This window comes from Carcharhinus amblyrhynchos, chromosome 3 (genome assembly GCF_965287045.1).
Source record: "Carcharhinus amblyrhynchos chromosome 3, sCarAmb.v2.hapA, whole genome shotgun sequence".
In the NCBI taxonomy this organism is placed as follows: Eukaryota; Metazoa; Chordata; class Chondrichthyes; order Carcharhiniformes; family Carcharhinidae; genus Carcharhinus; species Carcharhinus amblyrhynchos.
The window spans coordinates 1,899,746-1,911,813 of record NC_137326.1 but is presented as its reverse complement, the minus strand read 5'-3'; the positions used below and the strand labels follow the sequence as shown (position 1 = coordinate 1,911,813).

At 45.6% G+C, this 12,068-nt stretch overlaps 1 protein-coding gene across 2 annotated transcripts in view; it reads left to right on the top strand.

Annotated features, from left to right (window-relative positions):
• The window catches only part of lamb2 (laminin, beta 2 (laminin S)), a 149,606-nt gene that overhangs the window by 81,896 nt on the left and 55,642 nt on the right, over window positions 1–12,068 (top strand). For both annotated transcript variants that reach the window (XM_080218605.1, XM_080218604.1), the window contains exons 14-16: window positions 3,363–3,521; window positions 9,220–9,347; window positions 11,411–11,531. In XM_080218605.1, the coding sequence (XP_080074731.1) occupies window positions 3,363–3,521; window positions 9,220–9,347; window positions 11,411–11,531 (408 nt within the window). The remainder of the gene's footprint in view (window positions 1–3,362; window positions 3,522–9,219; window positions 9,348–11,410; window positions 11,532–12,068) is intronic.

The following is a 12,068-nucleotide window of genomic DNA, read 5'->3' as shown; positions in this document are numbered from 1 at the left end:
TACAGTGGAGTGTGCGCGTGGTGTACCATTTATACAGTGGAGTGTGCGCAGGGTGTACCATTTATACAGTGGAGTGTGCGGGTTGTGTACCATTTATACAGTGGGGTGTGCGCAGGGTGTACCATTTATACAGTGGAGTGTGCGCAGGGTGTACCATTTATACAGTGGAGTGTGCGCAGGGTGTACCATTTATACAGTGGAGTGTGCGCAGGGTGTACCATTTATACATGGGGGTGTGCGGATTGCAGGCTCTGGAATGGAATTGACCTGCTGTCCACAGAACAGGTGCAGTTTCCCTCACACGTTCCACAGCACCGTCCCTCTGTGTTTCGCAGGCTGAGAAACCATGTGAACTGGAATAGTAAACTAATATCATTGGTGAACCAGCTGGGTTTTTACAACAATCAGTGCCCCTTTAGGGAAGGAAATCTGCCATCCTTATCTGGTCTGGCCGACATGTGGCTCTAGACCGACAGCAATGGGGAGCTTTTTACTACCCTCTGAAATGTCCGTGTGAAACACTTGGTTCAAGGGCAGTTAGGAATGGGTAATAAATGCTGGCCAGCCAGTGATGCCCACATCCTGTGTAAAAACAAAGGATGGTGAATACAGTGAATTCCAAGCACAAAGAGATAATGTGGAGTGACCATGTATTTATTGTCATCTCTTTGTACCTCGGGCTCTCTAATCTCCTGATGCAGACACAGGGTGTGTTTGATCCCAGCTCTCTCTGAAAGGATTACTTCACTCTTTGTTGGGAGATTGCAATCAGAATCCAAATCCACAGGCTGGAACCAGTGACGCTCATTTTCAAACTAACAATACGTCAATTTCAGCGTTCTGTTTCATGACTGACTTCTGGGCTAATCATTGTGACTGTTTACTTTGCTCAGTGATATCACTCAGTGAGTTAAATACCCCAAAACTGCCTAAATCTACTGAACTTTCACCATTTAAATGCATTAAGGAGGGGTGGGTGGAAGGAAAGGAAATGGGAAGGAGTGGAAATGAGAGGGTGAGAGAGATGGGGCAGCACTGTGATAAAGAGGGAGGTGCTGCTGAGGTTTTGCTCTGGGCTTGAGAAATGCCACTAAGCTTTTTCAGAGTTCAGAAACCTGAGCCATATTTCTGTTTTGTGGACAGATGGGTATGAGGTTTGGGTTTTCTGAATTTTGAGGCAGAATCCGAGCACTGAGGGTGCTGAGGTGGGCGAGTTAGAAGACCTTCCTTAGTTCATTGGAACATTGGCTTTGGTCTACAAACTAATTTCTGTGTCCACTAACTCTCATCCTCCTCACCCCCACCCAACCCGTTGGCCCCTCAATTCCCCCATGTCCATTCATACTCTCATCCCTATCTCCTCAAATCACCCTTGCCACCCCATACCCCTCCATGTTGTCTCATGCCTCCCATTCCCTCTCCTTGCCCTTCATGAATCCTGCATAATCACTCACCCAGCATCTTTGAAATGGATATTAAAAAATAAACTTTGAACAATTTAATGGAGCCAAAACACTGAAGGATATTTGTTACTGAAAAAACTTTTCTCCATTCAACCCATTCAAAAAATATTAATCCTCTTACACTTCAACCTATTGTGAAAGCAAACACCTATTTTCAACATGCACGGTGGCACAGTGTTTAGCACTGTTGCCTCACTGTACCAGGGACCCAGCCTTGGGTACTGTCTGTGGAATTTGTACATTCTCCCGGCATTGCGTGCATTTCCTTCAGGTGCTCCGGTTTCCTCCCACAGTCTAGAGATGTGTAGGTTAGGTGGATTAGCCATGGTAAATGTTTGGTGTTACAGGGCAAGGTCAGTGGGGGCGGGGGGTGCTTAAGTAAGATGGTCTTTTGGAGAGTTGGTGCAGACTCGATAGGCTGAATGGCCTCCTTCTGGGATTATAGGGATTCTATGGAACATCAAATGCAAATAATCATTTAATAGACTCTTAAAACTGTCAATCAAAATGTGAACACAGCCCCTGCTAAGTGGTTCTGGACCTTTTGAACCTCAGCCAAGCATTCATCATAGCTCCAACTATCAAAACAAATCCTGGCAAATGTCAACAATGCAGTCCTTTGAAACTAAAATGCCAGATGACCTTCTTACTAAGCTGAAAATAGTTTCATTTCCATTTGAAAGCAGAGTGCCTGTCAATCAATGGAATCAAACAGGCAGTTAGATTTATTTTGTTCAACAGCAGAGTTATTTTTGTTTTTCAAACTAAAGATCATTAGGCATCTACATCTCAGTCCTAAACATGACACAAGAGTTTCCGGCACATCTTTCTGTGGTTTTGAATGCACTATGTCACTTTCTCTATTTGGAAAAGTATTGCAATCTATGAGAATGATTAATCAATAGTGGCCAATGCAACTGGCTGACTTACCTTTGTAGGACTGAGCCCTGTGACCAATTGCTGTATTAGAAACATATCTAAGTTACAATACAACATCTAATAATGACATCGGAAGGTGTCAAAATGATTGATATTTATCTCTAAGAGTGTCTCAAAATCCTCAAAGGCTCTCCCCCACTCTCAAGCCGAGTGAGGTTCCTTCAGCCCTTCCAGAACCCACAACGGCTGGTGAAAACAGCACAAGGAAAATATTCACACTCCCTGTGGTCCACAAACCCTCTGCGATGAGAGAATTATCTTTTGAGGAAAGGTTGAACTGGTTGGGCTTGTAATCTTTGGAGTTCAGAAGAATGAGATGTGATCCGACTGAAACATGCAAGATCCTGAGGGGACTGATGGAGCAGTTGCTGAGATTCTGGAACTCGGGACCACAGTTTAAAAATAAGGAGTTTCCCGTTTAAAACGGAGATGTGAAGAATTGTTTTCTCTTATTAACATGTGGAACTCTCTTCCCCAGAGAGCAGTAGAGGCAGGGTCAGGGAAAAAAGCAAATTACTGCGGATGCTAGAATCTGAAACCAAAAGAGAAAATGCTGGAAAATCTCAGCAGGTCTGGCAGTATCTGCAGGGAGAGAAAAGAGCTAACATTTCCAGTCCAGATGACACTGCATTTTCTCTTTTGGTAGGGTCAGGGAATATTTGTAAAGCTGAGGCAGATAGATTCTTGACTAATAAGGAAGTCAAAGGATTTAGGAGCAGTCGGGACATTGAGACCACAATTAGAATTGAATGATGGGGCAGGCCTGAGGGGCTGAATGGCCTATTCTGTTCCTAATTGGTGTGTTCATATGAGGAGGCAGTTTGATTTTTAGACAGTTATTGTGTGATGTCTTTTATTCCTATAACAATCTAACAGTGCTTTGTTTGGATGATCAGTTGTATCTCACTGTTTTGGTTTGATTTGTGTTTTTTTTAACCATTGCCTGTTTCCCACGATCAGGGAGCGACTGTTTCAAACCGGGAGCATACTGGAAGTCACCCTGTCACTTGGACCGGAACTGGATTTGCTCGGGTTCCAGAACGTGGTGTGTTGCAATTCCAGATCAACAACATCCCATATTCTATGGAGTATGACTTGGTAATCCGTTATGAACCACAGGTAAGTGAAGGAGAAGCTGTATCGTATTAGCAAACAGGAATGCGTCTCTGACACAGGTTTGCGATGGGGGCATTTGTTCAGAGCTTTCTCTTCTCTCCTTGTATGGAATCCTGTGCACTGCCCACCCCCCGCCGGTCTGAGCTGAGGCAGTGAGAATCCCAGCAATACACACACCCAAATACACAGAGGTTCCAAGAGGGTCAGCTGATAGATCGGACAGGAGACCACGGCCAGAGGATGAAAGTGCGTGATGAAGCATCGCAGCATAGGTTGCAGAGGAGAACTGAGAAGAAGCTTAAAGTAAACTTTGTTTATTAGAGTCATAAGTAAGGCTTACATTAACATTGCAATGAAGTTACTGTGAAATTCCCGAGTCCCCATACTACGGTGCCTATTTGGGCCAATCCACCTAACCAGCATGTCTTTTGGACTGTGGGAGGAAACTGGAGCACCCAGAGGAAACCCATGCAGACACAGTGAGAACATGCAAACTCCACATAGACAGTGACCCAAGCCAGGAATCGAATCCGGGTCCCTGGCACTGAGAGGCAGCAGTCACTGAGACTCTTTTGATGATCACATCGTTAAATCCCCCAATCCGGAGAGGCACAGTGGTTAGCACTGCTGCCTCACAGTTCCAGGAACCCAGGTTTGATTCCTGGCTTGGGTTACTGTCTGTGTGGAGTTTAGACATTCTCCTCGTGTCTGCATGGGTTTCCTCTGGGTACTCCGATTTCCTCCCACAATCCAAAAGGCTGGTTAGGTGCATTGGCCATGCTAAATTCTCTGTGTATCTGAACAGGCGCCAGAGTATGGGGACTAGGGGATTTTCACAGCAACATCATTGCAGTGTTAAGGTAGGCCTACTTGTGACATTAATAAATAAACTAAAATAAACATTCCTCACCTTGAAAATGGGACATGATTAATATCTCCTCAGGTTTACAAATTTACTGACAAATTTACTGGAGTTCTATGAGGATGTGTCTAGGGCGGTGGATAGAGGAGAGCCGGTGGATGTGGTCTTTCTGGATTTTCAGAAGGCATTTGATAAGGTACCTCACAAGAGGTTACTGCAGAAGGTCAGAGGACATGGAGTTGGGGGTAGGGTGTTAGCGTGGATAGAGGATTGGTTGTCAAATAGGAGGCAGAGAGTGGGGGTCAATGGGTGCTATTCGGATTGGCAGTTGGTGACTAGTGGGGTGCCCCAGGGGTCGGTGCTGGGGCCTCAGCTATTTACCATTTATATAGATGATCTGGAGGAGGGAACCGAGTGTAGGGTGTCGAAATTTGCTGATGACACCAAGATTGGGGGAAAGGCAAATTGTGTGGAGGGTGTGGAGAGTCTGCAGAAGGATCTAGATAGGCTGGGCGAATGGGCCAGGAAATGGCAAATGGAATTTAATGTTGGCAAGTGTGAGGTGGTCCACTTTGGTAGGAAGAATGGTAGGAAGGACTATTACTTACGTGGCGAAAAACTGCAGCAGGCGACGGTGCAGAGGGACCTCGGGGTCCTTGTGCATGAGTCGCAAAAACCCAGCTTGCAGGTGCAGCAGGTGGTCAGGAAGGCGAATGGGATGCTGGCCTTCATAGCGAGGGGGATTGAATATAAAAGTAGGGAGGTCTTGCTGCAGCTGTATAGGGCATTGGTGAGGCCGCAGCTGGAGTACTGTGTGCAGTTTTGGGCGCCGCACCTGCGCAAGGATATTTTGGCCTTGGAGGGAGTGCAGAGGAGGTTTACTAGGCTGATACCGGAGTTGAGGGGGTTGAGCTATGAGGAGAGGCTGAATAAACTAGGCTTGTACTCGTTAGAGTTTAGAAGAATGAGGGGAGATCTCATTGAGACGTATAAGATGATGAATGGGATGGATAGGATAGAGGTGGAGAGACTCTTCCCGCTCAAAAAAGACAGTAGGACTAGGGGGCACAGCCTCAAGATAAAGGGGGGGCGGTTTAGAACGGAGTTGAGGAGGAACTTCTTCACTCAAAGGGTGGTGAATCTCTGGAATTCTCTGCCCGTTGAAGTGGTGGAGGCTGCCTCGCTAAATATTTTTAAGAAGCGGGTTGATGGGTTTTTGATAAGAGAGGGGATTAAGGGTTATGGGGAGAGGGCGGGAAAGTGGAACTGAGCCATGACAGATCAGCCATGATCTTATTGAATGGCGGGGCAGGCTCGAAGGGCCAGATGGCCTACTCCTGCTCCTATTTCTTATGTTCTTATGTTCTTAAATGTTAAACTCTTGTGTTACAGTTCGCCAAGACTGTGGTTAGATTAGATTTGATTTGATTTATTGTCACATGGATAAGTATACAGTGAAAAGTATTGTTTCTTGCACACTATACAGACAAAGCATACCATTCATAGAGAAGGAAATGAGAGGGTGAAGAATGCAGTATTATAGTTACAGCTACGTTGTACAGAAAGATATTGAATTTACACATTGTTAGAGAGTTTAAAGAGTTAGAGTGAAGTTTTAGAAGCATAGAACGAGAGTAAAAGATCGAATTAGACGGTATGTTGGCACAGCTTGCAAGAAGTCGCCTCACTCTGGTGCCATCCTGGGTATCTAAACCCAGGGCACAGATAGAATTCAGACCCACATTTTGAGCCGAGTGAAGCTCCTCTACACTGTCCCCCATCAAACACTCCCAGGACAGGTATGGCACGGGGTTAGATACAGAGTAAAGCTCCCTCTACACTGTCCCCCATCAAACACTCCCAGGACAGGTACAGCACGGGGTTAGATACAGAGTAAAGCTCCCTCTACACTGTCCCCATCAAACACTCTCAGGACAGGTACAGCACGGGGTTAGATACAGAGTAAAGCTCCCTCTACACTGTCCCCCATCAAACACTCCCAGGACAGGTACAGCACGGGGTTAGATACAAAGTAAAGCTCCCTCTACACTGTCCCCATCAAACACTCCCAGGACAGGTACGGCACGGGGTTAGATACAGAGTAAAGCTCCCTCTACACTGTCCTCATTAAACACTCGACGCTGCGTCAACAGATGAATGAACACCGCTCGGCAATCACCAGGCAAAACTGTTCCCTTCCTGCTGGCGAACGTTGTCCCCCATCAAACACTCCCAGGACAGGTACTGCACTGGTAAAGAGTAAAGTCCTCCTTTCTAATGTATCATCCTTTTCTGTATTCTTCTAACTCTTCACTGTTTTGTTTGGGTTTTGATGAGAAACTAATCTGTTTGGTGTTTTCTGAATTTTAGCCCAAGGCCATTCACTAGATAATCTGATTGTCACGCATCATCCACAGGTTTGTTGTCAATGGGTCTCACCCTCATCGAGGAATGTGAAACCTGACCTAGAGCCCCACCTGCTGGGTAAACCAATATTGCAACACCTTCTTTTGCCTGGTGTTTGCAGGAACAGTTGCCAGTGAGAAGTTGCTACAAAATTTCCAGGTTGATCAGTGAAAGACTAATTTCACCACAGCAGCATCTTGTGCTGGATGGGAACCCAGAGCCTGTTGTGAAAGGAGTACATTATCTCTTGCAGACTCCAGTCCCTGTTCCTCTCAGCACTGTCTGTACACCAGAACACTTTTACATTGTTCCCACAAATTTGATTTGATTTATTATTGTCACATATATTGACATACAGTGAAAAGTATTGTTTCTTGTGCGCTATACAGACAAAGCATACCATTCATAGAGAAGGAAAGGAGAGAGTGCAGAATGTAGTGTTACAGTCATAGCTAGGATGTAGAGAAAGATCAACTTAATGCAAGGTAGGTCCATTCAATAGTCTGATGGTAGCAGGGAATCCTGCATTGAGTAACTCAGACCAGTTTTCTGTCAGCACCTTGTTTCCTTATTACACATCTTATAATTAATTATTCTGTCAATGTGGAAGTTACAATCTGTGAATGAGATGCAGGGTTAATGCACCAGAATAACAATCAGGCTAAAAAGGTGAAAATATGAGGAGAATTTGCATGTACTGGGGGTAAACCAGTGTGGGGCAGGTGAAGTTGAGATACAGATCAGCCATGATCTAAATAAATGGTGGAATAGGCTCAGAATGGAATGACCTCCTCCTATTCCTATGTGACAGAGTTGAGGGGCTGAATGGTCTCCTATTCCTATGTGACAGAGTTGAGGGGCTGAATGGTCTCCTATTCCTATGTGACAGAGTTGAGAGCTGAATAATTCTCTCTTAGTCCTACTTAGTACAACCCAACATAATACAACACTATTCTTTTTAAGTGTATTAAATTACATATTTCCATTGGCTGGTGTGAGGGTGACAAGAGGACATCAGTTTAAGATCACCATCAAAAGCATCAAAGGAGTGGCTAGAGAAAATATTTTTAGGCAGAGTTTCTGAGGAAATTGAATATCTAATGAGAAACAGACGAAGCAGCAGAATCTAGAATAACTTTTCAAAGGGAAGCGGATATTGGAAAAATGTAGAGGGATCCAGAGAAAGGATGAAGTGGAACATAGGACAGACTCTGTCAGAGAATCAACACAATCCAGTCAGCCATATAGCTGTCTCCTGCACAGTACATTGCCTTTAATTCCAACCATCATGCTCTTCCTTTCTGAATTTTTCGGCAGTTTCTCTCTCTTGTATCTCGACAGCAGTGGCTGTTCTTCACTGAGTCGAGCGAGAATAGGTTCAGGAAAGCTTTAGAATCATGGGGATCACATTGTCGCTTTCCAGTTATTAAGCTAATTGTTTTTCCTGACAAAGTCCTGGAGGATTGTGGCAAATTGCAGTGCCCTGGCTGAGAGGAGATAACAGAGACCAAGAAAGCTCTGGATCCCCTCCAATATGTGGGAGGATCATAGTACAGAAGAACAAGGACAGCAGGGGCATTGGAACACCCTCACCTTCAGGTTTCTGTCCAACCCATAAACCGTCCTTACTTGGAACTCTAGCACCCATCCTTCAGTATCACCAATACTGAGGGAAGTAACTGTCCACCTGCATGAGGTGCTAAAGAACAGATGATGCTTTTTCAAAGAAAAGCAAGGGAGTTTATCCCAGTTTACTATCCGATTATTATCGCACTGCTGCTTGTGGGACTGTGCTATGTGCTTATTGCCTGATCTACTGTCTACATCACAACAATGACTATGCTTCAGAAATTCTTCATTTGTGGTAAAGCATTTTAGAGTGTCTTATAGAGAACGCGGTGTCCTATGGAAATGCAGCACTCTATAGCGAGGGTGGCGTCCTATAGCGTGCGCGGTGACCCTAGGACGTTTGACAGGAGTAGGCCATTCAGCCCCTTGAGCTTGCTCTGCAATTCAATAATATAATGGCTAATTTTGGCCTCAGCTCTGCTTTCCTGCTAACCCCTTATACCCTTTGACCCCCTTGACCCAAAGTCATCAAAATGGAGGTCTTCCTTTTAAAGGCACTGATTGACCAATTGCGTTAGGGCAAGTCTATAGTTATACAATCATCACTTACAATTCCAATAGAGAGTTTTGAAGAAACTTCTTTATCCAGAGAGAGTATTTCTTTTCTCGTGGAGTGTTTGATGTGAGCAGTGTCAATACATTTACACAGAAGCTGACAAACACATGAGGGAGAAAGGAATAAAAGGATATATACATCAGATGAAGTTGGGAGAGGATGGTTGTGTGGTGTATAAATAACAGTATGGACTATTCGGGCCGAGTGGCCTGTTTCTGTGTAATTTTATGTGTTGTTTCTTGTTACAGTTCCCAGAGGAATGGGAAAAGGTGTCCATTTCCATTATCCGGCCAGGCCCCATTCCTACCAGCAGCCCTTGTGGGAACACCATTCCTGCTGATGATCTGTTAGTCACCACATTGCCAGCAGGCTTCAGGTAAGGATCAGGGGGTCAGAGAGTGACCTGTGTTAGAATCGGTAAAAGATCTGAGTGTGCAAGATCACAATAAACAATGTTTGCAATCATCTGATTATAGATTCCATTAGTTTTCTGTAAATCTTTCATTACTTCCCTCTCTCGCTTTCTCTGTTACTCTCTATAAAGATCTCTCTGTGTTTTATTCCTGTATCTATGTTACTCCGTCTATGTCTCTCAAAGGTTGTCAGCTATGTAGCACACTCTTGTCACTCAAATGTTCTGGATTCGCATCCCAATCCAAAAATTTGTAAACATAATTAAGCTGGACACTTCTCAGCACAATACTGAGGAACCTCCTGTAATGCACCTTCCAGCCCGAGGAACTCCCGTTAACACAGCTCCCAGCCTGCGTCGAGGCCATTTGACGCATCAAGTACGAGGGGCCACAGGCTTAGGGTGAGGGGGGAGAGGTATAACACGGATATTAAAGGGAGGTTTTTCACACAGAGGGTTGTGGGGGTATGGAATGCTCTGCCAAGCAAGGTGGTGGAGGCAGGCACACTGGAGTTGTTTAAGAGTTACTTAGGCACATGAGTGCGTTGGAGATGGGAGGATATAGGAGATTGTTTTAAATAAGGGTCTCTTTTCCCTGGAGAGACGTAGGTTGAGAGGCGACCTGATAGAGGTTTATAAAATGTTGAGAGGAATAGATAGGGTGGATTTTCAGAGGCTATTCCCCGGGTTGAAATGGTCGCTACGAGAGGACACAGATTTAAGGTGCGGGGAGGAAAGTACAGAAGTGATGTTAGGGGTAAGTTTTTCACTCAGAGGGTGGTGAGTGAATGGAATCGGCTGCCGTCAGTGGTGGTGGAGGCGAACTCGCTGGGGTCTTTTAAAAGACTTCTGGATGAGTATATGGGGTTTTATGGGATTGGGGGTTATAGATAGGTGTTGATGTGATCGGCGCAACTCGTGGGCCGAAGGGCCTGTTTGTGCTGTAGTGTTCTATGTTCATTAGCATTGGGACGTCCCTGGTAATGTATAAGGATGTGGAATGATACTAATGTTTTTCTCTTTTAATTCACAGGTTTTAAGTCGGTCCGCCTTGTTGTCCAACGAGGGGCATACACACGATGGGTCGTACTAGGGCTGCTCTTGGATGTTCGAGAGTAGCCGAGTGCTTCATGTCGTTAGTGTACGCTTAAACTGGACCAGATGCTGGGCAACACGACAGCTCAGTGACTATCACTGTTTGCTGTGCAGACACATGGATTTGGGCCAGTGTTTGTGGGAGTTTGCGCATTCTCCCCATGCTTGCGTGGGTTTTCTCCGGGTGCTCCGGTTTCCTCCCACACCCCAAAGATGTGCTCTTAGGCTGATTGGAGGTAATAAATTGTCCCTAAATTAGTTTTCCTTCAATGTGGAATGCCATAATCATAGATAAGGGTCATGGGTGGAGGGGGGACTGGTAATGTTAAAATGGCGGCACGGGCTTGTTGGGCCGAAGGGCCTGTTTCCCGGGCTGTTTTTGTTCTTTGTTCTTTGAGTCTGATTTGATCCCAGACAAATCAGGCTGGGATTTGTCTCAGTAACACAAATCCTAGCCTGAGGAACTCCCTTTAACCCAGCTCCCAGCCTGAGGAACTCCCTTTAACCCAGCTCCCAGCCTGAGGAACTCCCTTTAACCCAGCTCCCAGCCTGAGGAACTCCCCTTAACCCAGCTCCCAGCCTGAGGAACTCCCCTTAACCCAGCTCCCAGCCTGAGGAACTCCCTTTAACCCAGCTCCCAGCCTGAGGAACTCCCTTTAACCCAGCTCCCAGCCTGAGGAACTCCCTTTAACCCAGCTCCCAGCCTGAGGAACTCCCTTTAACCCAGCTCCCAGCCTGAGGAACTCCCTTTAACCCAGCTCCCAGCCTGAGGAACTCCCTTTAACCCAGCTCCCAGCCTGAGGAACTCCCTTTAACCCAGCTCCCAGCCTGAGGAACTCCCTTTAACCCAGCTCCCAGCCTGAGGAACTCCCTTTATCACACAGTCAGCATTTTCCTCTCATAATTTGCAGTTATTTATTCTTATCTTTCAGATATGTGGTCCTCTCTCAGCCAGTCTGCCTCGAACGTGCAGTCAGCTACACAATCCGGCTGGAATTCAAACGTTACAGTTCCCGAGGAAGGACTCCGAATGCTTATGTTCTTGTGGACTCTGTAAGAACTGGAAATGAATAGGACATGGTGTGTCTGTCTATGTGTGACATGCCCCTGTAAACTGTGCAGGAAAAAATCAGTAGCCCTTGGGCATTTCCTAAAAATTAACTTTTTTAGTATTTACCAAGGTCCAACCTGTACGGCCCAGAACTAGGTGTACAGACAAAACATAAAGCATTAGCTGAGACCAGCCTGGGGCTGGAATCTGAGATTTAAACATGTTACCAAGCAGAGTGACACAGTGGTTAGCACTGCTTTCTCACAGCTCCAGGGACGCGGGTTCAATTTCCGACTTGGGTGACTATCTATGTGGAGCCATAGAACCATAGAACACTACAGGCCTTTTGGCCCTTCTTGGCTGTGCTGAACCATTTTTCTGCCTAGTCCCACTGACCTGCACCTGGACTATATCCCTCCACACTCCTCTCATCCATGTACCTGTCCAAGTTTTTCTTAAATGTTAAAAGTGACCCTGCATTTATCACTTCATCTGGCAGCTCATTTCACACTCCCACCAGTCTTTGTGTGAAGAATTTC